Source organism: Mauremys mutica, chromosome 11, assembly GCF_020497125.1.
Source record: "Mauremys mutica isolate MM-2020 ecotype Southern chromosome 11, ASM2049712v1, whole genome shotgun sequence".
Taxonomy (NCBI): domain Eukaryota; kingdom Metazoa; phylum Chordata; order Testudines; family Geoemydidae; genus Mauremys; species Mauremys mutica.
The window spans coordinates 24801792-24829281 of record NC_059082.1 but is presented as its reverse complement, the minus strand read 5'-3'; the positions used below and the strand labels follow the sequence as shown (position 1 = coordinate 24829281).

Here is a 27490-nt window from a genome sequence, read left to right as displayed (position 1 = left end):
GCGGCCAAATTCCTAGAGCCGCCCCGAGGGCGGGATGATGCATCTGGTCTAGGGTGACCAGACAGCAAGTATAAAAAATCAGAACAGGGGGTGGGGGTAATAGGTGCCTATGTAAGACAAAGCCCCAAAAATCGGGACTGTCCTTATAAAATTGGGACATCTGGTCACTCGAGTCTGGCCATGCCGTTCATCACTCCCTAGCCACCTGCATAAGGGCCTCGTTGCCAAGGGCTCGCCCGCAAGCACAGGCAGCTGGCGGCACCTTGCAGACTACAAATCCCGGCGTGCAATGTTCCCCCATGGGCGGGGACAGCCCAAAGTCCCAGCATGCAACGGTGCCCTGCCAGGGCCGAAGTCCTCCGCCATAGAGCCCCCCCCCGCTCCTTTCCCGTATTACGGAACAGCGGGGCACCACTCAGGCCTGGCTCCAGACCCGGAAGTACTAGTGGGAGGGCAGCGGAAAGTCTGAGCCCTCCCCTAGCAACCGCTGCGGAGCGCCCTTAGCAGCGGCGGCCATGCCGGTCTGGGTGCGGGATTACAGCTGGCGGCAGACGGACACGGCTGTTTTCCTCTCCGTGCCGATGCGGGGTGTCCGGGTCACCCAGGCAAACATCTTCTGCACTGACCAGTATCTGAAGGTGGGGCGGCTTCTGCCCTTCTCCCCCGCTCCAGCCTGAGCAAAGCCATGCCCTGTCTTCCTTACGCCTTTCCCACTCGCCTCTTCGGGGGAGTCCTAGCCACCACCGACCTTCCTGGGCCCAGCGCCCCTTCCGCTTCCCATCTTCTCCACCCGCTAGGAATCCCTCCTGCCGCGTCCTTTCCACTCTCATCTGTCTGTCTCTCCCTTTTGCCATACTGTGGCAGCAATAGCAAAGTGAACGCGAGCAACGATTCCTGGTCGCTGCTGGGCACAAAGCCTGCCAGAGGTCAGGGTTTTGTCGCTGATGCTCTTCAACCTGTGCCACCAGCCGAGCAACTCTTTAAGAGAGTTGAAAAGGATTTTTGGAGGGGAGAGGTAGAATAGAATTCGTTAAAGCAGGAAGGAGGAGCCTTCAGACTTACTGCTTTAAGGTGGCAGATGTGTCGCAAGCACAGTGTTTTGTTATTCTTCAGCACAGACACATGCGACTGCCACCACCGTGTATACGTGGATGCTTGTTGGCAGACAGACATTAACCTTTGGGAGCTATGTTAGTTTATGTTACAAATATGGTATATTATATACATAAATTAATGAATTAGACAAGGGAAAAGTGATAGAGAGGAGTTTGTCTTCCCCAAACAAACTACAATTTATGGGGGGGAAACCATTAAAAACTAAGTATTGATTCATAATATAACAGTATTTTTGTTAAATTGATAGGTGTCTGGGGAAATTTTCTTCAACCACCACTCCTGAGTATCACACTTTAACTACATGTAGTAATTGTTCTGGGGTTATCCTTTACCTCCAAATTTTTCTTTCTATTATTGCCTTAAAATCAGATATAGGGTAGACTCAGGATTTTAAACCAAACTCCACCAGTTAATTATTTGTAATCCATTGGTCAAATTTCCCACTCGTTTACAGGTCTGCAACCCTGTGGTTTACACACGAAAAACCAAGGGCAGATTCTGGCACCTTTTTGGAGAGATTTTCAATCACTGGGTGGTAGGCACTTAACTCCCACTGGAAGTCTTTCAATGGAAGTTGGGCATCAAACTGCCTTTTATGTCTTCGAAGAGTTTCCTTTACTGTAACAAGAAGAAAAAATACAACAACATTGTAATCAATGCAATAATTACTGGGAAATTGTGCATACACTTTTAGTTTGTATTAAACTAAATCTTTTTCTTAAAAAGTAGTTGTCAGTGTCCCATGTTTCTCATTGTACTTTGCCGGGTGTTTTTTTTTCACTATTGTACTTTTTGTGAATACAGTATATGTAATGGAAATTGTAAAGCTGCAACTAGTGTTACAAAGTAATATATTTTATTACTAGTTTTTTGTTTTGGTTAATACCATAAGCATTTGCAAGCAAATAATAATTTGCATTATCACTGCAGCTCTAATTCTTTCAATATTATTTGGCATTTCACACTGTATACTAGAATTTGAACTCATAAATATTAATATTTTAATGGGACAGGTTCAGTTACGGTAAATTATCTCTTCTACAGCAAATTACAGTCTAGTTAGTGGAGTCTCTCACTCTTACCAGCTGTTATGATTTTCTTGGTTTATTATGAGAAAACATTTGCTAAATATTTAAAATATACATTGTGGTTAAATAATAAATCCCCAATCTTATTAAACATTTTATTTAACAAAACACTTTTCAAATGAATACACATGTATATTTATTTGCTATTTACATTTTATAGGTAAATGTTCCTCCATTTTTATTTGAAGCCATTCTGTATGCTCCTGTTGATGACACTAGTAGTACAGCAAAGATCAGAAATGAGACCATTTTCTTCACTTTATATAAAAAAGAAGTGGCCATGTGGGAATCCCTGGTTATGGAAAATGGTAAGTTGTCTGCTGTGGAACATAGACTGACTATTTAAAAACAGGCAAAGAAAACCCAAACCCTTTCCCCACAAGAATTCGTAGATACATGAAGTTGCACATTGCAGTTTTTTTCTTTGTGACAAAACTCATGCAGTACTTCCTTCCCCAATCTCAAGCCCCAGTTGAACAAAGTAAAAGAAACAAATATTAACCTAGAAAATCCAGGGTCAAAGAACCTTAACTCTGCCCTACTAGCGACCCCTTGAGAAGAACCAGAAACGTAGGCAATGTGAGGTGATAGCAACACACAGGCTACTTCCAAATGTAAGAACACATTTTATTGGATTGATTTATTCTTAATGCTAGAGAGTGATTCCTCACTGCCATTTCAATGAAAGTGCATCTTTCAGTTTCATCACAAATTCTAATGACTTTGTGCTTATGAAGAGCCATTTGAACTCCACAGAAGTATACAAACTTGCTTTTGGGATAAATAAAAGCAAACTTTCTTCACTGATCTCCAAACAAACTTTTGCCTCCAAATATATAAGTATTGTTGGACATTTCTGGTTTATTGTATTTAAAATAGCCATAAATAGTCCATATATACACAAACAAATCAAAGACCAGAAATGACAATGTGGCAAGAGTATGGGGTTTTGGAAAGGCAAGGGATCACATTTGATGTCTCAGATATGTGTATAAAGCTAATATCCTAGAGATGACTGCAGACTTAAGGAAAATAAATCTGAGTTTTCAAAACTAATTTTTGTAAGGTTACCTCTTATGTAGTAAGTGTGGAAATATATGTTGTGTGGAACATGGAATGTTGGCAATGGCATGGGGCAAAGTAAAGGTTGTTTGGGTGACTTCAGCTGTGCATGTCCATATTTTCCAATGCTTGGGGAAGATGGTGTTTATGAATTGTTTGGGGACAGAAGAGTGTATGTGTGTGTTTGAAGAAAACTGCCAGGTTTTCTTGAGGGTTTTTTCTCTCCCTGAAATACCAGGAACCTTAGATTAGATAGATAGATATCTCATTTTACCATTTTCCATTCTTGCTGATTGCTTCCTCTTTGCATTACAATTATGTTTGACGATGAAAATAAATTAGCTTAACTTTTGTTAAAGTTGCTTTCTGTGTCTTGTACTGTGCAATGTTTGGATAGCAAGCTCTGTAGATGAATATTTAAATCCAAACCAAATCATTCTTTGTGATAATTAAAAAGAAAAAAACATTTCTACAGATTATAGGTCTTGTGGAACCTTGTTATAAAACATAGTATTTGTGTTTAAGTTAAGTTTATATTGTTGCTTTTAAAGATGTGTTTAACAGAGGGTTGCATTGTGCTTGAAAGCTTATGCTCAAATAAATTTGTTAGTCTCTAAGGTGTCACAAGTACTCCTTGTTCTTTTTGCTGATACAGACTAACACAGCTACCACTCTGAAATTTTTGCCACTCTGGCTCAGATAAAATAATGAAATAAATTGTTTTTGTGTACACAATGAATAACACATGAACCTCAGTCTCAAATGATTTTCTTTCAGGTGACAAAGAGAAAATGCAGAGAATAAGAGAGAATGCTGTTATAAAAGCCCAAGAGAAGGCAGATGAAGAGGAAAAATCAAAAGCTGTTACAAAACGAGAACATAAAAAATTAGCTCTGGAGGCCACAATGAAGGTAAATTTATATGCAAGTCTACAATAATTAAATACAAGAAATATAATCTTAAATAATTGCCAACTAATTTGACAGGTTTGGGGTTAAATATGTTGTTTAAAAATATCTTTTCTAAAGTAGTAATCTTTATTAAAGTGGCAGGAGAGTTTGCATAACTCTTAATTCTTCTTTTACTTGTAGTTTGGGTATATCCATTGCGAGGTCTGGAAACCATATAAAGGAAAACAATTATGAAAAATTATGAAAAAATTAGGACTGTCAGCACACTATATTATAAACTGACTTTTTTTTTGTGAGATCAGGCAGGTGTTGGTATCTAAAGGGGCACAAAAGGTAAGGCGAGCTCTATATATGGATTAAACAATGTAGATTCTAATAAATATTTTATTCACCTTCATTCTGGAATATAAAATTGGTGGTATGCAGCTTTTGCACTACTGCTCATCCTTAGTCACTTACCTCTGTTCTACAGTGCTTCCACTCACAAAAATGGTAACTTTTACATGTCTTTATTCACACCAAATTGCTTTTCTGAATACCACATGAAATGACCATTTATGTTAACTTTTTGTGTTAAGATAATCATAAAATGCAAGAGGACTATGTTCCTGGCTTCCCCTCTTCAGAATAATTCCTTATAAATATGCTAATCCTGGTTACTTTTTTGTGAATCTATATATTCATAGATTCCCAGTCCAGAAGGGACTATTCTGAACATCTAGTCTGACCTCCTGTATAACATGGGTCATAGAACTTCCCAAAAATAATTCCGAGAGCATATCTTTTAGAAAAACATCCAATCTTGATTTAAAAATTGGCATTGATGGATACTCCACCATGATCCTTGGTAAATTGTTTCAGTGGTTACTTACCCTTACTGTCAGACCTTTATAGCTTTTAAAAACATATCAAGCAGAATCTTAGGACTTCCAAGATTGCATATGCAGGAATCATTTTCACCGTTGGGCAAATTGAATTATTTCTTGAGTAGAAATGTGGCAGCTATTTTACATGAGCATCTAAATTTCAGGAGAAATGGGAAATTAAGAATAATGTATTCAAATGAAACTGTATATTTTACAGCTCTACATTTCCCTGAGATACTGAGCTGGAATATGGTTAGGATACTGGGGTAGAACCCTTACTCTCTTGAATAGTGCCATGGGATCTTTTGTAACCAGAAGTGGTCAGAGACTCCATCAAAAGGATGTAGCAGCTCCAGTAGCAAAGTATTCCTAAGTATCATGCTGGAGGAATGGTCCATTACTGAATCAAAGAAAATAATGTTACATGTTAAGCTTCTACATATTCTTTGTGAGTCTCCCACCAAGTACTATAAAGCAGCCCAAAGTGCTAAGAAAAATGTAGGTTATTCAGAATAAAACAACTCCATGAGCATCACACTTTTCTAATTTTTTCTAAGCCTGCCCCTTTAGTAGTGATATTAATATAGCTCAAGGCATATATTTTTCAAGGTCTGTGACTTATTTTAAGTATTAATACGTATAAGCCAATCAGTTTCCTCCTTTTCCAACTATTTTTCTAGAATCCCTTAACTCTGTATATAATGTCACATATTAATAATAGTGCTGTATAGAATTGGGAAGATACTTATGCACTCTCATTTCTGTTCTGCTCATTTTCACCAAACATTACATGTTCTGATAGTTCTGCAATTCAAACAGCTAGAAGAAACCGAGAGAAAAAGAATTGAAAATCTGAAAGAAGAGGAGCGAAAGAAGGTCACTGAGGAGCTGGAGATATGGAAAGAAAAGCAGAGAAATGAGGAGAAACAAAGAAGGATACAAAGTGAAGAGAAAATACGTAGAGAAAGGAAACTAATAGAGGAGAAGAAAAAGTCAGAAATAAATAAAACTCTAAATGCAGGAACTTCCAAGGCTAGAAGTATACCTACAAGAGGTGGTATTTGTGGAATAAAGTTTTTTACTTTTTTTTATAAACTAGATACTATGTTGTATTAAACATTCAATTCTTAAACCTTTCTAGGCATTTCAGGTATTTTCTGCCTTCATATCTAGGTACTGTACTGAACTAGTTATTCTGCTTTTTGACTCCATTTGGTTTAGTCTCTTGTTTACGTGCTGTCAATGTGTTGAGTCACAGATAAGGGCCGATTATGGTTCTTAGCATTTTTTTGATCCTTTCTTTCCTCCCGAGCCTCTCAACACAATGCTCTCTTTTTGGTGCGTGTAGAAGGAGAGGTGGCATTATTCTTCATTACAAATAATACCATTCCATTAAATGCTTCTGCTTGATGCTAATTTAATAGTGATTTCTGTACACTCCTAAACCATAGATGTATTGGATTAAAACAATCTTCTCTTTTATGGAACAGAGCTACCAAGTTCCTGATACAAGCGGAAGTCCCTCAAAATGTTAAATGATATTCAATGTAAAATATACTGCAAAATGATTGGGTGACTTCTGGATATACCCTTCAGTGTAAGCCCCCATTTTCCAAACTCCAGATCTGTCTCTGTATCTGAAATTCATCTGAAAACCAAAACTGATTCATATGAAACTCAAATTTTACAAAGGTTTTTTGTACATCCTACAGGAATTTTACATACTCTGAGTATAATTGTGTATGACGATATAACCATTGCATAAAACAGCACAATTTAATGTTTTTTAGAGCTATTTCTTCAGGACACAAAACAGAAAAACTTGAGGTGTACTTCTACTTTATAAAACTCTAAATTAGGTCTACTTGAAAATATGATGGGAAAAGAGAAAATGAAAAACAAATTTGCTTTCTTCTGTTGTTCTAATTCTATCTTTGCAGCTGGTAGTTCTGGAAGTATATTTTCAGAGAAGTTAAAAGAAGAATCTTTCCCTGCTCCTCGATCTGCTGGTACTATTCAAATTAATTTCACATCTCGGGTGTTTCCTACGGCACTCAGAGAATCCAGAGTAGCAGAAGAGGAAGAGGTACGGATAGTTTTCCATTTTTCGAGGGTGCTCTCGCTGTACTCAGAGGTGCTTGTTGTGCTATTCATTCATGTAGCCATCTACAGTCTATAGGAATGAATCTTCTATTGCTTTACTAAACAAAGCAGAGCAGCTCACATTTTGGTAGTAATATTGTTGGAAATAGAAGTTACAATGTGGAAGTCTTATTCTTGACATGAGACTGATAGAGCTTTACCAATCTTCCTGTCATTTCAGGAAGTCATATGTACTTCTCATTTCTTTGTTGAAATTAGTTTAAACTAGAGATATTGTGAACAATTGAAATGGTCACTTCTAATTTAACTGAGATATAAATATACTCTCTTCTGTACTCGTGTGGAGCAGTGGTCATCCACCTTTAACTTAAGATAGTTATATCCCTTAATATCCATTTCCTGTGGTTGTAGAGTGCTGAATGTTGCTTTGGTCCTTCCTAGCATCCTTTATATATTTCTTTGAGTCCTGTTATATAAATTCCAGGTTTGTATTTCCTAGGAATTTCCTGCTGAATATGTATAGGTTGCTAAGTTAGTTTGAAAAGTAAACTATTCTATATCACTGATCAATTTTTCCATCATGGATGAACTGCAAATTGAAACTTTGGTTGTACTGTGTAATATGACTATTATAGCAGGGAAGACAGGACTATAAATTGAAGTCACTGAAATAATTTATATTAAATTTTGGTGTGTAAAAACAGTCACGTTATTTCTTGAAATTATATTTTTTAAAGAAACACAACTGTACCAAGTTATTGTAATCACCTTGAATATGCACTATAAGTAAGGACCTACTTAATTAATGATATTGCAGAATTGTGGATCCTGCAATATTTGGCTTCCACTGCAATTTCGATAGCAGGAGCCCCACCATGCAGGAGGCTGACAGTGGAACCCCCAGGAAGCCGACAGTGGGAGCCCCTGTTTTCAGCCCCAGATGGGTGCTGAAAAGATGCCGGTTTCCCATTGATTCCTCAATCTTATTTATGTGTAATATTAAAGTAAATGTTTCCAACTAAATTACTTTTCACCTAAGATGTGATTGTTCAGATTTACAGAAATAGCTTGTTTTTATTTTAAACTGTTTTAAAGAATTATACATTTATAGTTGAATTCCATACCAAATTTCACTTCACATACAAGGATAAAATGCATTCTGTGGAGTTAAGATCCAACTAGATTATGACATTTTTTGGTCTAAATTCACAATCTGTTCTTTGGGACTCTGTTGGATGAGCATTGATACATTCTTCTTTGTAATCACAATAGATAAACAAAAAACAGTTTAGTAGCCAGGCAGTACTGCACCCTTGCTGCTCATTTAGAAACAAAATATATGAGAAAACTTAGAGCTTTTCTTGACTTGACAAGTAGGTGTTTCTACCAAAAATGGGATAATTTTTTTTTTCCTGGATAAGTAAGTGAAAGGATGAAAGCAAAATGAAAACCTAAATCTCAAAAAGTAAATCCTATAGAAACAAAATGCTAACATGTTGCACACATATCTTCCTACCACAGTGGCTGCATAAACAAGCAGAGGCTCGTAGAGCAATGAATGCTAATTTTTCTGAGCTGAAGGATTTAAATGAGGAGGAGAAGAACCCAGACTGGTTGAAAGACAAAGGAAAGTGAGTTAAACTCATTCCAAGATATGCTTACAATCATGTATCAGAAACATAACTACAAAATGCATTATTTTTAGGAAATTAAATGCTGATTCTGTTTTTTAGTGTAGAAAATTTTTAGTTTGTATGTTACCCTTCCATGTAGAATTTTATTTTCCATCATTGTTTTCACTGGATGATTTACAAATAATGTATACACTCATCTTTGAGTTCTAGGAAAAATGCCTTATAGTGAGTGTGTGGCTAGGGGATAGTGCACTGAATTGGACTCGGAAGACTGCTCTGCCACTGGCTGCGAGGTCACTGGCCTGCTTAGGCAAATCACTTCCCTCCCTGTGTCCATGTGTAAAATGGGAATAATGATGTTGACCTCCTTTGTAAAACTCTGCAATCTATGGATAAAAAGTGCTATATAACAACTAGATGGTATATTAACATTATTATTATAATATGAGAAGCTCAATCTATTTAGTTTATTTAAGAGAAGGTTAAGAGGGGACTTGATCATAATCTATATGTACCTACATCGGGAAGAGATTCCTAATAGCAGATGTCTCTCTAATCATGCAAAAAAGATCCAATGGTTGGAAGCTGACAAATTCAGACGAGATGTAAATTGCGAATTTTTAACAGGGAGGGTAATTAATCTATGGAACAATGTACCTAGTGATGTGGTGGGTTCTTGATCACTTGAAGTCTTTAAATCAAGACTGAGTATCTGTATAAAAATATGATAAAGCCCAAATAGACATTATCAACTTGATGCAGGAATTACTGGGTGAGAGTCTATGGCCTCTGTTATTCAGGAGTTTAGACGAGGTGATCGTTATCTGAGAAAAGTCTGGCATTAAAGTCTATTAATCGTCTGCACCATATCCGTGGAAATATGCTCTGCTTTTCTTGTTCTTCAATGCTGTGTTACTTTACTTTGTCTTAAACTTTTGCCAACCTGGCTGCTAACATGAAGTTTGAGTAGACTGTATCTACATTGTTTATTATGTCATCCAAAAAACGTCATAAATGATCAGTTTTTAATGGAATTTTTTTCAACTTGTTTGAAATTGTTAGTTTAGTGCAAATTGTTTACAACAGGTAGGCATTCTCTATTGTATTATGTTTTTCTTTGTTTTAAAATGTACTTTTTATTATGTTTTCAGCAAAATGTTTGCAACAGGAAACTATCTTGCAGCTGTAAATGCCTATAACCTGGCAATTCTGTTAAATAATAAGATTCCAGTACTATATCTGAATCGTGCTGCTTGTCACCTTAAATTGAGAAACTTGCACAAGACCATTGAAGATTCATCTAAGGTATAAATATATTACACATAAAGTAGATTTTTATAGTTAATCTCCTTATAACATGGATATGATATTAAACTAACATATCACTAATTTTTTTGTCAAGCAAGAATGTAAATAGTTATGGACACTCTATAACAGCTCAAGTTAGATACACTGACAATGATGTGTCAACATTTTGGATTGGTCAGCTCTAATGATAGATAAAAATGACTATTAAAAGGTTGATTTAAAGGAGAAATGATTGGCTAAAGATGGTTTCAAAATTTTTGTTTATGCAGTGTAATTGTACAAGTTGGGACTTGATAGATACAGTAACTCTATTTTTAATAAAAGAATAGTGCCCTTCAAGAAAAGAACATAAACAGATATACTTACTCTTTAAAAAAAACGTTTAGTGACAAAGGCTTATAGAATATACCCACATACATTTCATAATCTGTCATGTAGTTCTGCACAGTATGAAGAAATAAAAAAACCAAACCCAACAATAATCCAAAACATTCTCTTCAAAGATTGCTGGAACTTCTCAGTATTTGATCAACCACTGCTTGTGGAAAGACAGAAAAACTCTGTGTTCTGTTATCTAATAGTGATTCAGCACAACTTGTACTGTGTTTTTACTTTTTTTATTTAAAACAAAACAAAACTCATTACATGACCCATATGGATATTTTGGAAAAAATGGTCCTCAAAATCATTGTTTTAACTAAGCACTCCATGAGGCTCTAAACTTGTTTTTCTTAGTGACTGTAGTAATGAGATGAATATTTTGTTTGTAGCACTATTAGTGATATTGGACTATGATAATGGAATATATTTTCTGTTTGCAAATAATCATTAACACTTTATGCATCAACCTAAGATCCAGATTCCCTATTGTGGGACACTTTGCACTTGTAAAACTGCACTTGCATTTTCGTACCTGCAAACAAATTTTGAATGCAAATCTTAGTGGTTACACCACAAACCAGGTGATTAAACGAGAATGCAAATTTTTGTGGGTGCAGTTGTATCTGTAAATGGGAGGTAAGGCCACAGAAAATCTGTCTCTAAATATCTTTATTTGTAAAGGCACTAGAATTATTGATACCACCTGTTCCAGACAATGCTGATGCTAGAGTGAAAGCTTACGTGAGGCGTGGGACAGCATTTTGTCAGCTGGAATTGTATGCTGAAGGTAAGAATTCAGGCTCTGAGTCTGCAAACGCTTATGCATGTGTTTAGAATTACATGAGAGTAATCCTCATATGCTTAAATCTTTTCAGTATTGGGGCCATAATGTTTAAAGAACTTCTGTTTTTATTGCTGATATATATAGATATATAATATGAAACATTACAGTTAAATAATAGTTATATAATAACATTACAGTTATATACTGCAAAAAGTGAAAAAACTTAAACTCCCAAATTTTTCCAAAGATGTAAAAATATGAACTGTAAATATTTTCTTACGAAGTCATCAGCAACATGTCTTTTTAAAACATTATTTTTATTCTGAAATGTATAAATTTTTGACAGGTAAAATATTTCTTCCTGTATTTGTTAGAAAATCTGGAATAATTGTGTGTATTTATCGAGCTTTCTAATAATATGCCATTCTTATCTCACAAGGAAAAGTTAAAAGTGAGGGAGAAGGTATGAAGAAAATTTTTTAAATGCTATTATTTAAACTTGTATTCTTTTTCCTCTACTCTTGTCATGTCCTCTCCTTTTGAATCATTTTCGGCTTTTCTCCTATTGCTTTGTATCCAGTTTGAGACTATATAAACCTTTTCACCATTTACATCTGTTTTATAATTTCTTATTCCCCCTTAAACTCATTACGACCTTTCAGACTACTCTATTCACAGGTTATGGCTTTGTCCGCACTAGCAATTCTGTTGGTAAAACTTCTGTCATTCAGGGGTTTGAAAAAAACACACCCCTGACTGACATACATTTCACCAACAAAAGTGCTGGTGTGGACATTGCGATGTTGGCAGGAGAGCCTCTCCTGCCAACATAGCTAACGCCACTTGTTGGGGCTGGTTTAATTATGCTGTCAGGAGAGCTCTCTCCTGCCAGCTAGGAGCGGCTACACAGGAATCTCTACAGCAGCACAGCTGTAACCTTAAAACTGTACCGCTGTAAGGTCCATAGTGTAGACACAGCCTGAGTTTTCTTCTTGCATTCTCAGCTTCATGCCTTCCTACATCCTTTTTCTGCTCTTCAAAACCCACTTCTTCCAGAAATATTATTTTCTTCTCCTCAATAATCACTGCATCATTGCTTATCTGAACAGTACGTGTGTCTATTCTAAATTAAACCCCAATCCTGCAATCAAATCCATGTGGTTGGACCTTAATGCCTGTGTGCATACCTAATAACTTCAGTGGAGTACCACAGAGACTCAAGTCTCTGTCTGTGCAGATCCATTTGCAGGTTTGAGGCCTTAGGAGGGCAGGCTCTTTAGGGCAAAGAATGTGACTAAGTGAGTTTGCAAAGCACCAGGTAGATATATAAAAGGTTCTGTTTTTGTTTTAGAATAATGTTTTAAGTTTTAATAATAGTTTAAGATTTTTACATAGCTGTGTGATATTTCCATTAAAAACAATTTTCAGTTTTATGAAATTATTAAATAAATACATGCATACAGCCCAAAGTTAAAGACCATATTTTGTTCTGCTCCAAATCCCATTCAGTAAAATTATCTGAAATTCAAGCTCCCAAACGTTTACTTGCATATAACTTCGGGAAAGTTACTTCCAACTAGTTATTTAAAAGTATAAATACTGTTGTATATAGGATTAATAATTTGCTTGCTGTATTAATATTAGGTCTCCAGGATTATGATGCTGCTCTCAAGATCGATCCTACAAATAAAACTTTAAAACAAGATGCTGAGAAGATTCAACATATAATTCAGGGAACTGCACAAGATTCTTAACAAAGTCAAGAATCAGCATGGTGGTGTATTTAACAGACTGGAAACAGGAAAACACTTATTTTAAATTCTGCCTAAGCCAGTGAAGCCACCAGACTTTTTGTTGCTGCACTCATCCCAGTTATAAAATTGGGTAAAAGAGAAGATACTTCTCATAAGAACTACTATAATTTGGGTAAATATAGTGCAGAAAGAGAAGTAAATAATACATATTTTATTTTCTTACCTGTTTCCAAAATTGTCATTTGTTTTCTTTGTATGAAATATTGGCTAGCCTGAATAACAGAACATAATTTACTATATTTAATTTCAAATCTGTTATTAAGCAATCAGATGTAGTCTCATAGATTTTTAAAACAACTTCAGTGGTTAGTCAACATTATTAAGCATGTTCATAGTTTTGCTGCCAAAGTTAAAGTGCTAATGTAGAAAGGAACAGCCATCAGAACTGTTGTGAAATCAGAAGCCATCCAATTAGAAATATTTCACATAGGACTAGAAATTACATAATGCTCATATTGTATATGAATTTGCCCAACCAAACAACCAACCCTAAAATACTTTCTTAAAAAACTGGAGCCAAAATATTCAGCTCCCATTGAAGACAAAGTTTTCAGAGCTTGGTGCCTCTCAAAATCAGGCTATGTATTTAGGTGCCTAACTTTGAATTTAGGTGCTTAATATCAGGCACACGACTTGGAAAATCTTGGTCTGGGAGAGGGTTAATATAATCCTTGTAAAATGCAGTAAAATATTATTTGAGTGTTAAGCAATATATATTAAATGTTTCTAACCCATTCAAAAAAATTTGACATATATTGATTGAACTGACCAAACAGTTATGATGCAATTGTAATTTTGTCAGTAGTAATGCATTTTAAATGAAAAACAGCAAGCCTGCTGTTGGCTGAATACATCTGTAGATCTTTTATTTCATAATGGTGTTAAATTAATGTTGTTATAAAGTGTCCTGTTAATGGATCACTTAAACCTGCCAGGATCTTAAGGTACATCTACACAGCAATTAAGCACCTGTGGCTGGCCTGGGTCAGCTGACTTGGCCTTGCAGCGCAGTGGGGCTCTAAAATTGCTGTGTAGACATTTGGGCTTGGGTTCTGGGAGATGTGGTTGTGGGAGTGTTGGGGATAACAGGATAGGAGCTTAACTGGCCCAGTTTGAGTCTAGGGAGCCCCAACAAAATATGACTATCTTCCCAAACAAAACCAAGTTGGGAAGCCCTAGAGATGAGGAAAAGAGGAGAAGCTGAGAACCAATAACCAGCTGTGGATCCCTGATTCTCTTCCAGCCCCAGAGCAGGTTAGAGCAGCCTGGAGGCTGCCTTAATTTGTGCCAACTGGTTATGGTTCCTAAAGACTACATCCCAGCTGGATATAGCGAGAGCATATTATGCTCAAGCCACTTTCTCCCTGTGCCTGACATGCTCCTTTCCACCCCAACATGATTCCATGCTGCAGCGAGGGAAGCATTGAAGCAGGTTACACTTGTTCTATGCCCCATGGGGACTCTCCTATGCCCGGAGAATCCCTAGAGGATATGTGAATGGTTTCTTCTCCCTTTATGCCATCTGCATTGCCTGAATGGGGTGGAACAGGGCAGAGAATGTTTTTTGAACTAAAGCTTGGCCCTTAGGCTGAAAAAACTGGATCCCACTGGGTTTGTTAATGTGGTCTGGGATACTGTTATACTTATTTTAAACTTTTGACTGTTATTTTGAGTATGCTTGGCACTGATGGCGAACAGCTATGATGCATTACTTGACCTCATTCTGAATTTCTTTCTTAGGTTACTAATTTGTTCCTGATTTGACAATTTGGGAATTTCTGACACTCTGGGAATTTTATGCAAGAGGGCCCTGCCACTCCTTAGAACCAGTAGTAGACACTATATTACGCCCTCTTTAAGCATGGTGAAGCAGCTCTGCATAATGCCTCCCAGTTCTCCCTCTGTTTGTTATCCCTAATGCAGGGCTGTGATTAGCATTCACCGATTTTTGCTTAAATTTAACTTTTTGTTTCTCACTTATTCTGAATAGGTCCCAAAGAAGTGGCAAAGACACGGTTACTGATGTTCACAAAGTATTAGCTGCCTGAAGTTTTCATTTATTCTATGCGTTTTTTCTCTGAGCTGTCTGTTCCATACAGTGAATGTTTTATTCCAGAGTATGTGATTTATATTTAATCTTCTGTTCAGACTATATTTTACATATGAGGACAAAATGAACCATACTTGCATAAAATTCCCAACCCAACTTTTAGCTGCCCTCAACCCAACCTCTATATTTGTGCCTTCAAAACCCCTATTTTTCAAGCAAACTTGTGTACCTAACAAAGATTTGTATGAGTGAATTCCCATTTACCCACTGCTAAAAATATGGTCCATCCATGTTTAAATATAGAAGTTCAGTTACTTTTGTTTTCATATTTGTGTACCCTTTGGTTTAAATTAGTATTTTAAGATACATATTGTAACAGTACCTATAGATTAAAACATTTGTCTCACATGCAAACCTCAAATTAAAGGGCTGTACATGGGGAAAACTACATTGATGTTAAGGATAGATGGCATCCCCCCTTCAGCAACTCAGAGGCAGTGTGCATAGCTTGGTTTTGAACACTACATTACAGCCAGTAGGTTAGCTGCAAACTGTTGCATCACCTCCCTGACTTGTGTTGTGTTCCAGTCGATCAGTGCATTTATCAGATCCACTGGCTGTTATCCTGACCTATGCAAAATACTTTCCCCATGTTTTGTGCAGAAAGTTTACTGCTGAACCTCTTCTCCATGCAGAACTGTACCATTTTTTGCAACATTTATGCAAAAAATGTTGGGAACAGCTTTAAGGTTTTGACTTTCCTCAACTGTGGAAGGAGCTGCAGAATTTGTCTCTGCGTAAGTTGCACAGTACAATTACTAAGACTGAAGCAGAGTACAAACCTGTTAAAGGACAACCTGCTCACATCAAAGTTATATTGAGACAAATTCTGCACTCATTTACCCTCTTGGCTTCCTTGTGGTTGCAGGTGGTGGAAATATTGGCAGGATCTGATCATTTAAAAAAAAATAGTCTGGCCTTGTAACACGGGATCTGACACTTGTTTTGAACATTAACCTCAAAGATCTATCCTCTCGGGTGAATTTCTGTTGCACTAAGCTCTTTAATGTACAATAAGTGTTGTGTTTAACATATTCATTTCAAGAGATATACTTTATTCCTGTATGGGTTGATGCACAGAAACGTATTAAGAAATATTCACTTAAAATCCTGTTTGATCCTTGTAGTAAAAAAGTGTTTTACTGTAATATGTATTGACACTTTACTCCCAAAATGGACAACAAAAATAACAAGCCTGCGTTTTGTTTCCCCAAAAGTAAAATGACTAGTACTTTCAGTAAATATGTCAGAAAAGTAAGATAGTACAATTTTACAGAGTATGCTGCATATCTGGGTAGTCATATACCCTACTTCTGTCAATGGCAGTGTTTATATAATTATGTTGAGTCAAACCACAAATTAACAAATGTTTTGTAAATGATTCATCCTTTGGATGGTAGGTACATGGTACCATTTGAGACGTAGGTGGTATAGCACCATATTCACTCGAAGTTGTTTTAAACAGTAAAAGCTGAGGGTTTGTCAAGAAATTATTGGTAGTGAGTGTCTTTGGGTCCAACATACAGGAAAACACAGGATTGCCAGGATTTGCACAGGAAGGCAGTTGAACAGATTTGATTTTCTCATTGTTGGTACTCGTTGGTAGCGTCTCAGCAGAAGTCATTTTCTTTTCCTAATTAAGAGATAATTTTAATGAGTTAGTTCTCTTTATAAATAGGGAAAATAATATTTCAGTTAGATTCATATTAAATAATTGTTTTTATTAAACAAACATATTAGGAATCTGATCAGTACATAAGTATATTATTAGTTTAATTACTTGTGTATGGAAAGTAATGTGTTTCCTGAAGGAGAAAGCTGCAGGGAAATTAAGCCATGAAACTTGAAGGAATTTTTCCAACTTTTCACAGAGTTTTGTTGTATGCTTCTGCAGTGTACTGTACAGGTCACTTACACATTATTCAGTTATTTACATGGATCCAGTTACTTTAGTGGTGTGTTATTTTAAAGATGGTAAGTAGGCAAGCTCCAGCAAAAAGTAGCACCGTGAAAAGAGGGTTATGTAGCATGCAAAACCCATGCTTAGATTCAGTCTCATTCTTTCACTCAAATCTATAACACCTTCTCAAGCCTGGTCTACACTAGGGGTTTAAATCGGTTTTAGGAGCATAAAACCGATTTAACGCTGCGCCCGTCCACACTAGGAGGCACCTTATATCGATTTTAATGGCTCTTTAAATCGGTTTCTGTACTCCTCCCCGACGAGAGGAGTAGCGCTAATATCGGGATTAACATATCGGAATAGGGTTAGTGTGGCCGCAAATCGACGGTATTGGCCTCCGGGCAGTATCCCACAGTGCACCACTGACCACTCTGGATAGCATTCTGAACTCGGATGCACTGGCCAGGTAGACAGGAAAAGCCCCGCGAACTTTTGAAATTCATTTCCTGCTTCCCCAGCGTGGAGAGCTCATCAGCACAGGTGACCACGCACAGCTCATCTGCACAGGTAACAATGCAGTCTCCTGAGAATCGAAAAAGAGCCCCAGCATGGACTGCATGGGAGGTACTGGATCTGATCGCTATATGGGGAGAGGATTCAGTGCTAACAGAACTGCATTCCAAAAGACGAAATGAAAAAGTATTTGAAAGAATTTCTAAGGCTATGACGGATAAAGGCCACAGCAGGGACTCAGTGCAGTGCAGAGTGAAAGTTAAGGAGCTCAGACAAGCCTACCAGAAAACCAAAGAAGCAAACGGAAGGTCCGGGGCAGGTCGAAAAACATGCCGCTTCTATGCTGAGCTGCATGCAATTTTAGGGGGCTGCGCCACAAGTACCCCACCCCTGACCGTGGATTCCGAGGTGGGGGTTGTAATCTCTGCCATGGCTGAGGATTATGCAGACGGGGAAGATGAAGATGAAGAAGAGGAGGAAGACCTAGCAGACAGCACACAGCACTCCGTGAGCCCCAGCAGCCAGGAGCTTTTTATCACCCTGACGGAATTACCCTCCTCCCAGCCCTCCCAAGCAAGTATCCCAGACAATGACGCCATGGAAGGGAGCTCTGGTGAGTGTACCTTTGTAAACAGCAAACATTGTTTTTTAAGCAAGTGTTTTTTAATGATTGATTTGCCCTGAGGACTTGGGATGCATTCGCAGACAGTATAGTTACTTAGAAAAGTTTGTTAACATGTCCGGGGATTGAGAGGAAATCCTCCAGGGACATCTCGATGAAGCGCTCCTGTAGGTACTCCAGAAGCCTTTGCAGAAGGTTTCTGGGCAAGGCAGCCTTGTTCCGCCCACCATGGTAGGACACTTTACCACGCCATGCATGTAGCAAGTAATCCGGTATCATTGCGTGGCAAAGCATAGCAGCGTATGGTCCCGGTGATTGCTGGCATTCAAGAAGCATCCGCTCTTTATCTCGCTGTGTTATCCTCAGCAAAGTGATATCTTTCAGGATAACCTGGTTAAAAATCAGGAATTTAAGTAAGGTGGATGGCCATTTTCCTACTGGGTTCGTGGACTGCAGCAGCTTAAAAAAAATCCTTTCCTCCACGTAGCCAAGCAGGGGGAGGGGAGGAATGAAATGCCGATGATCTTTTTTGTGTTTGGCCAGCGGGGCTTCCCCAAGCTACCAGCCACGCAGTGGGTGGGGGGGTGGGAAGGTTGTTGATTAGCAGGGAGCTAGCGTGGTATTAGCCATGCATTGGGGGGAGGGGTAAATCACTGCAGAAGCCGAAAGACAGTGGCTTACCATGGCCGCATGCAAGCTGAATTCTGATGCCTGGACCTGTGTCTGTGAGATCTGTAACTACAGAGCTGCAGGCACTCAGTATTAAGATGAAAAATGCGACCTTGTAGGGAAATCACATGGGCTATGTAAGGTGAATAGTGCTGTTCACTGTGAAAGAGTATAACCATTGTTCTGTAAAATGTATCTTTTTAAATATTTCTCTCCCTCTCATGCAGCTGCAAATATTTCAAGCGTTCCTCCTCCATCCCAAAGGCTAGCACAGATAAGGCGCAGGAAAAAGAAGACGCGAGATGAGATGTTCTCGGATATTATGGAAGCAATGAAAGAGCTCATCTGAATGAGTGGAAGGACGTGGTATCAAATTACAGGAAAGAGGCCAGTGAACGTGAGGACAGGAGGGACAACCGAGATGAGAGGTGGTGGCAGGAAGATCAGCGGTGGCGGGATGCAACTCTGGGGCTGCTGCGTGATCAAACTGACATGCTCCAGCGTCTGGTGGAGCTTCAGGAACGGCAGCAGGATCACAGAGTACCGCTGCAGCCCCTGTGTAACCACCCTCAACCCTCACCATGTTCCATATCCTCCTCACCCAGACGTGTAAGAACGCGTGGGGGGAGGCTCCGTGCACCCGCCCACTCCACCCCCGTGGACAGCCCAACCAGAAGGCTGTCGTTAATGTGAAATTTTTTTAATGGCCTTCTCCATCCTTCCTATCCTCCTCCCAAACCACACCCTTACTTCTCTCCCTCTTTTTATAATGAATTAATAAAGAATTCATGCTTTTTAAATGAGTGACTTTATTTGCATAAGTAAGCTGTACTCGAAGGGGGAGGGTGAGTTGCTTACAGGGAATGAGTCAATCAAGGGGGGTTGGGTGTTCATCAACAAACACAGCAGTCACACTGTACCCTGGCCATTGATGAAGCTCGTTTTCAAAGCTTCTCTGATGCGCACCGCTTCCTGGTGTGCTCTTCTAATCTCCCTGGTGTCTGGCTGCGCGTAATCAGCGGCCAGGTGATTTGCCTCAGCCTCCCACCCCGCCATAAAGGTCTCCCCCTTACTCTCACAGAGATTGTGGAGAATACAGCAAGCAGCAATAACATAGGGGACATTGGTTTGGCTGAGGTCTGAGCGAGTCAGTAATGTCCGCCAGCGCGCCTTTAAACGGCCAAATGCACATTCCACCACCATTCTGCACTTGCTCAGCCTGTAATTGAACAGATCCTGACCACTGTCCAGGCTGCCTGTGTATGGCTTCATGAGCCATGGCATCAAGGGGTAGGCTGGGTCCCCCAGGATAACGACAGGCATTTCAACATCCCCAACTGTTATTTTCTGGTCTGGGAAGTAATTCCCTTGCTGCAGCCGTTTAAACAGAATAGTGCTTCTGAATACGCGAGCGTCATGAACCCTCCCTGGCCATCCCACGTGGATGTTTGTGAAACGTCCCTTGTGATCCACCAGTGCTTGCAGCACCATTGAAAAGTACCCCTTCCGGTTTACGTACTGGGTGCCCTGGCGCTGCGGTGCCAAGATAGGGATATGGGTTCCATCTATCGCCCCACCACAGTTAGGGAATCCCATTGCAGCAAAGCCATCCACTATGGCCTGCACGTTTCCCAGAGTCACAAGCTTTCGTAGCAGCAGCTTAGTGATTGCTTTGGCTACTTGCATCACAGCAGCTCCCACAGTAGATTTTCCAACTCCAAATTGATTCCCGACTGACCGGTAGCTGTCTGGCGTTGCAAGCTTCCACAGGGCTATCGCCACTCGCTTCTCTACTGTGAGGGCTGCTCTCATCTTGGTATTATGGCGTTTCAGAGCAGGAGCAAGCAAGTCACAAAGTTCCATGAAAGCGCCCTTACGCATGCGAAAGTTTCACAGCCACTGGGAATCATCCCATACCTGCAACACAATGCGGTCCCACCAGTCAGTGCTTGTTTCACGGGCCCAAAATCGGCGTTCAATGGATAGAATCTGCCCCATTACCATCAGGATCTCCAAAGCGCAGGGGCCCGCGGTTTGAGAGAATTCTGTGTCTACGTCCTCATCACTGTCATCGCCGCGCTGCCGTATCCGCCTCCTCCTCGACTCGGTTTGAAGGTCCTGGTTCAGCATATACTGCACGAGAGTGCGCGAGGTGTTTAAAACATCCACGATTGCGGTATTGAGCTGAGCAGGGTCCATGCTTGCTGTGTTATGGCGTCTGCACAGTTCACCAAGCAAAAAAGGCGCGAAACGGTTGTCTGCTGCTTTCAGGGAGGGAGGGGTGAGGCTGTACCCAGAACCACCCGCGACAATGATTTTTGCCCTATCAGGCACTGGGATCTCAACCCGGAAATGCCAAGGGGCGGGGGAGGCTGCGGGAACTATGGGATAGCTACCCACAGTGCAATGCTCCCGAAATCGATGCTAGCCTCGGACCGTGGACGCACACCACCGATTTAATGTGTTTAGTGTGGCCGTGCGCAATCGATTTTATACAATCTGTTTTACTAAACCGGTTTATGTAAATTCGGAATAATCCCGTAGTGTAGACGTACCCTCAGTGGGTTAGATTTGTGGGTCGGAGGAATAATAATGCTAACATGTACAGCATGTTGCAGCTTCATTATAATAATTCAGAAAGATTAATTTGCACAGCAGAAGGGGCTAAACAAGCATACTTTAATGATGCTTATATTTGTGGGAGAAGCAGGGCATTTTGCATAATTCTAAACTTTGTCCTAACGTTTTACATTTATTTTTAAATGGCTTGATTCCAAATAAGTGTAATTTTAAAGTAGTCTAGTAACTTACTGATACAATCCTCTGTAGGCATTGAAGTGAAGGAGGGGCTAATTCACATTTTTGTTTCTACTATTTCTAGTTTTCTGTCAGTTTAGAAGAGCAGCATTTATAATTTATATTGTGGAGGGCCTACTATATTGGAGTGGGGACAGAATTTTTTTTCAAACGAAATTTTAGAATGTGTGGAAAATTGCAGAGACGTGATAATCCTGGAATATTTTTTAAAATACCATACCTTTCTCATATCCGTGGACATAAGTTTATTTGCGAAGGCTCCATTCCATAGTAAAGAGTACTCCATAGCATTAAATAATCAGTAATTGTTAATTACTAACTAATGATTATCAGCTGTGACATGGTGGCTATTGTCCCAGCCAGCCATTTGCTTGAACTATAGCATTCACTAAAGTTTAAATATATCTAGCATTAGTGTTCTTTACCATCTCAAAAAGAAAAAAACAACATTGTAGATATCACTATGGAACATTTGGAAGAAATCTTTTCCCTTGAGACAGAAGGTTGAGTTCAGGTTCCATAGACCAGTGGTTTTTCAAAATTTTTTTCTGGCGATCCAGTTGAAGAAAATTGTTGATGCCTGCAACACAATGGAGCTGGGGCTGAGGGGTTTGGGTGTGGGAGGGGGCTGAGGCAGAGGGTTGGGGTGCAGCGTGAGGGCTACAGGGTGGGGCTGGGAATGAGGGGTTCATGGTGTGGGAAGGGGCTCTGGACTGGGGCAGGAGGTTGGGGTGCGGGAGGGGGGTCAGGGCTCTGGGTTGGGCGTGCAGGCTCTGGGGTGGAGCCAGGGATGAGGGATCTGGGGTGCAGGAGGGGGCTCCCCCTCCTGCACCCCAGATCCCTCATCCCTGGCTGGGGTTCAGGCGTGGGGTTGGGGTGCGGGCTTACCTCTGTTGGCTCCTGGTCAGCGGTGCAGAAGCAGGCTTCCTGCCCGTCCTGGTACCATGGACCACGCTGTGTCCCGGAAGTGGCCAGCAGCAGATCCAGCTCCTAAGCAGAGGTCTGCAAGAGGCTCTGCGTGGCTCTCGCCCGCAGACACTGCCCCCCCCCAGCTCCCATTGCCTGGTTCCTGGCCAATGGGAATGCAGAGTCAGTGCTCGGGGCAGGGGCAGCGTGCAGAGCCCCATGGCCCCCCTGCCTGGGAGCCGGATCTGCTGCTGGCCACTTCCGGGGTGCAGCGTGGTCTCAGAACAGGTAGGGACTACTATTTTTTACTGGCCGACCGCCAGAGTCCCTGGGAGCTGAGCAAGGCGACCCAGTGCCTTGCATTCTGGGTTGCGACCCAAAGTTTGAAAACCACTGCCATAGACCTTTTGTCTAATACTGTTCTGATTCTATAATTCAGGACTAAACAACTGCTAGAAGTGGCAGTCCTTGGATGAGCTATTCTAACCAAGATCTCACGTGGCTGTCAAAGGTGAAAGTTCCCTCATGTTTTCAAGTGTGGCATAAGATTGATGCCTTGCTGAGATTTCCAGCTTCACTAAAACAGTCTAATCTGTGTATGCGCTATTGCTTGGCTCAGGACAGCGTGATGTGGAAGAGGAATGAGCACAAGGTTCAGCATCAGCAGGCTTAATGCTGGTTCTGCTATTGTCTTGTGGCATGGCTTGGGCAAGTCGCTTCCTGTACTTTGTTGTGCTTCCTCATCTGTAAAATATTAATGTTTACCCAACTATCTCAGAGTGGTGTTGCAAAGATTAGGCCTTTTCTACACTCTGGGATGTCCTTTATCGGAGACAATTTTTTATTTCAGAAGGTGGAGAAATCTACTAGAGGAGAAGCTCTTCTAGATTTGATTTTGACAAATAGGGAGGAACTAGTTGAGAATTTGAAAGTGGAAGGCAGTTTGCGTGAAAGTGATCATGAAATGATAGAGATCATGATTCTAAGGAATGGTAGGAGGGAGAACAGCAAAAAAAACAACCCAATGGATTTCAAGAAGGGAAACTTTAGCAAACTCAGGGAGTTGGTAGGCAAGATCCCATGGGAAGCAAGACTAAGGGGGAAAAACAATTGAAGACAGCTGGTAGTTTTGCAAAGAGACATAATTAAGGGCACAAGGGCAAACTATCCCACTGTGTAGTAAAGATAGGAAGTATGGTAAGAGACCACCCTGGCTTAGCCAGGGGATCTTCAATGATCTAAAAATAAAAAAGAGAGTCCTACAAAAAGTGGAAACTTGGTCAAATTACGAAGAATGAATATAAACAAATAAAACCGGTAGGTAGGGACAAAATTAGAAAGGCCAAGGCACAAAATGAGATCAAACTAGCTCGACACATAAAGGGTAACAAGAAAACATTCTACAAATACATTAGAAACAAGAGGAAGACCAACAACAGGATAGGCCCATTACTCAGTGAGGTGGGAGAAAACAATAATAGAAAATGTGGAAATGGCAGAGGTGCTTAATGACTTTTTTGTTTCAGTTTTCACCAAGAAGGTTGGTGGTGATTGGACGTCTAACATAGTGAATAACTGTGAAAATTAGGTTGGATCAGAAGAGGCTAAAATAGGGAAAGAATAAGTTAAAATTACTTGAACAAATTAGATGTCTTCAAGTCACCAGGGCCTGATGAAATCCATTCTAGAATACTCAAGGAGCTGACTGAGGAGATATTTGAGTTATTAGTGATTATCTTTGAAAAGTCATGGAAGATGGGAGAGATTCCAGAAGATTGGAAAAGGGCAAATATAGTGCCCATCTATAAAAAGGGAAATCAGGACAACCCAGAGAATTACAGACCAGTCAGATTAACATATGTACCCAGAAAGATAATGGAGCAAATAATTAAGCAATCAGTTTACAAACATCTAGAAGATAATAAGGTGATAAGTAATGGTCAGCATGGATTTATCAAGAACAAATCATGTCAAACCAACCTGATAGCTTTCCTTGACAGGGTAACAAGTCTTGTGGATGGGGGGAAGCAGTAGATGTGGTATATCTTGACTTTAGTAAAGCTTTTCATACTGTCTCGCATGACATTGTCATAAACAAACTACGGAAATGCAACCTAGATGGAGCTACTATAAGGTGGGGGCAAAACTGGTTAGAAAACCATTCCCAGAGAGTAGTTATCGGTGGTTCACAGTCATGCTGGAAGGACTTAATGAGCGGGGTACCACAGGGATCAGTTCTGAGGCCGGTTCTGTTCAATATCTTCATCAATGATTTAGATAATGGCATAGAGAATACACTTATAAAGTTTGTGGATGATACCTAGCTGGGAGGGGTCACAAGTGCTTTGGAGGATAGGATTAAAATTCAAAATGATCTGGACAAACTGGAGAATTGGTCAGAAGTAAATAGGATGAAATTTAATAAGGACAAATATACTCCATTTAGGAAGGACCAGTCAGTTGCACACATACAAAATGGGAAATGACTGCCTATGAAGGAGTATTGTGGAAAGTGATCTAGGGGTCATAATGGACCACAAGCTAAATATGAGTCAACAGTGAAACGCTGATGATGAGGGAAAAAAAAGCCAACATCATTCTGGAATGTATTAGCAGGAGTGTTATAAGGAAGACATGAGAATCATAGGACTGGAAAGGATCTTGAGAGGTCATCTAGTCCAGTTCCCTGGACTCATGACAGGACTAAGTATTATCTAGCCCATCCCTGATAGGCATTTGTCCAACCTGCTTTTAAAAATCCCCAATGACAGAGATTCCACAACCTCCCTAGGCAGTTTATTCCAATGCTTAAGAAGTAATTCTTCTGCTCTACTCTGCGCTGATTAGGTCTCAACTGGAGTACTGTGTCCAGTTCTTGACACCACATTTCAGGAAGGATGTGGACAAATAGGAGAGAGTCCAGAGAAGAGCAACCTAAAGAAAACATGACCTATGAGGGTAGATTGAAAAATTTGGGTTTGTTTAGTCTGGAAAAGAGAAGACTGAGGGGAGGATATAACAGTTTTCAAGTACATAGAAGGTTGTTACAAGGAGGAGGGAGAAAAATTGTTTTTCTTAATCTCTGAGGATAGGACAAGAAGCAATGGGTTTAAATAGCAGCAAGGTCAGTTTAGGTTGGACATTAGGAAAAAATTCCTAACTGTCAGGGTAGTTAAGCACTGGAATAAATTGCCTAGGGAGGTTGTGGAACCTCCATCATTGGAGATTTTTAAGAGCAGATTAGACAAACACCTGTCAGGAATGGTCTAGATAATACTTAGTCCTGTCATGATTCCAGGGAACTGGACTAGGTGACCTCTCAAGGTCCTTTCCAGTCCTATGATTTTATGATTCAGCAATCAATGGTCAGCAGTAGGCATAGGGCTCAATACCAGTGCAACTAAGTATAACTAGACAAGGACAAGGTGGAGTTTGCACCCTTCATTACTGAATTGAGGCTACTCCTGAGTGTACAGAAGGCCTTAATATCTATCCAGTGCTTTGAACATGTATAAAACCATATAAGTGCAAAATTGCTACCTTTATAAGAGAATTTAAGGGTTGCCACATTTACTTTACCAACCTTTTCTAACTGATAAGTGTTATATGAAAGGTAAAATAGGAAACCAGCACTCAGCTTATTTATTTTTAAATGCATGATAACAAACGAATGACTCTAGAGAAGAAAACTACTGAAATGCCAGTCCTACCAACTTTTCTATACTGCTATTCTTCAAATGAAGTGCACAAAAGGATAGTTTTTCCCCCCACGCTAAGGCGTGTATACACTAAGGATTAACTTGCTGAATTTCTGTATTTCTATAAACAACTGTTTTGCTGTGGAGTTTATATAGGTGGTTTAGTAAATTTTTTTTCAGAGAGAAGGCACTTTCCACTGTTTGAACTGACAACAAACAGATCCCTTATCAATACATTTTAAAAATCTATACTCTAAATTTCTCAAGTTTTGAAAGGTTTGGTATTTTCTTTGATTTGCCTTTTCTAACAGATATGTAACTTGCATATTAACTCCTGCCTACTATCCACAAAAAAAGCCTCACCAAAACAAGATACTCTACTGTACACTTCTCCCCCTAGGGAGAGGATGAGAGAACATGTATGGCAGATGTTAGTCATGTGGTTTAATGCATGACTGGAGGGTGCGCTGATACTATGGTGATGTGTGTGGTATAAGAACTGATCCAGAATTGTATTAATTCATTTTAATGAAATAAGTCATTCCAGCCTGGTGACCTGTAGAGGTTCAGCTGACCTGAAGAAAAGCTCTGTGTAAGCTCAAAAGCTTGTATTTTACCAACAGAAGTTGGTCCAATAAGTTATTGCCTCACCTTGTCTCTCTAACATATACATTGATTGGTTTAGATTAAACTTTAGGTGTAAGTGGGATATTGTCAATTTTTAAAAATTCTGAACAAACCATTTATTTACCTCGGCTGCTAGTAGAATGGTAGATTAAAACTGGCAACACTTTAAATACCCAGTTTACTTATCACTAATCTTTCCTTGTCGCATTCCTTTCAGATGAGCCGATAAGCTGGCATGAAGTCTGTAGTTTACACAGCCACGTGCACTGTCAAGTTCCCCGAGCTGCACTGGCTGTTAAATATCCGTGCCCGCTGTCTGGCATTAAAAGTAAGTGCATGGGAATGTCTCGTCTCCTGGGCCGATTTTGTAACTGCCTGTTTTACATAACAGGGATATTTTTATCCCTTTCTTCCCCATCTTTAAAATGCTTCCCGGGAGCTGCACAGCCGGGACTTGGCGAAACAGCCAGGAACCCAGCCGTCACGACACGGCCTTTACCCTCTCCCGCCTCCTACAGCTGAGAAATGCGGCCTGGGCCGGGCCGGGCCCGGACGGAC

At 39.9% G+C, this 27490-nt stretch overlaps 2 protein-coding genes across 7 annotated transcripts in view; one reads left to right on the top strand and one right to left on the bottom strand.

Moving 5' to 3' along the window:
- C11H15orf65 (chromosome 11 C15orf65 homolog) overlaps positions 1-27490 on the bottom strand; it is a 41505-nt gene that overhangs the window by 6173 nt on the left and 7842 nt on the right. For 2 of the 4 annotated variants that reach the window (XM_044979532.1, XM_044979530.1), the window contains exon 2: positions 16212-16810. In XM_044979532.1, coding sequence (XP_044835467.1) covers positions 16448-16801 — 354 coding nt within the window. In that variant the 5' untranslated portion in view covers positions 16802-16810 and the 3' untranslated portion in view covers positions 16212-16447. Of the gene's footprint in view, positions 1-1621; positions 1735-13230; positions 13280-16211; positions 16811-27056; positions 27478-27490 lie in introns of those variants that run through there. The other 2 variants (XM_044979533.1, XM_044979531.1) reach the window with 2 other exon arrangements.
- DNAAF4 (dynein axonemal assembly factor 4) lies at positions 343-27259 on the top strand. Of its 3 annotated transcripts, XR_006572406.1 has the most exons (10): positions 343-638; positions 2365-2512; positions 4044-4177; positions 5863-6100; positions 6984-7129; positions 8668-8777; positions 9932-10085; positions 11151-11256; positions 12898-13179; positions 27150-27259. XR_006572406.1 is itself a non-coding variant. In XM_044979526.1 (9 exons), exons 1-9 carry the CDS (start codon positions 516-518, stop codon positions 13005-13007), a joined length of 1269 nt encoding a protein of 422 aa, XP_044835461.1. In that variant the 5' UTR covers positions 343-515; the 3' UTR covers positions 13008-15815. The 3 variants fall into 3 exon arrangements, 2 of the variants coding, with proteins under 2 accessions (XP_044835461.1, XP_044835463.1); XM_044979526.1 differs by lacking the exon at positions 27150-27259 and having other exon boundaries at positions 12898-15815; XM_044979528.1 differs by lacking the exon at positions 27150-27259 and having other exon boundaries at positions 344-638; positions 5863-6097; positions 12898-15815.

Coding starts and splice junctions, on each gene's coding strand:
- DNAAF4 (XM_044979526.1), top strand. CDS start 516: ATGCCGGTCTGGGTGCGGGATTACAGCTGGCGGCAGACGGACACGGCT. Junction 2,513..4,043: donor ATCCCTGGTTATGGAAAATG/GTAAGTTGTCTG, acceptor ATTTTCTTTCAG/GTGACAAAGAGAAAATGCAG. Junction 10,086..11,150: donor CCATTGAAGATTCATCTAAG/GTATAAATATAT, acceptor TTATTTGTAAAG/GCACTAGAATTATTGATACC.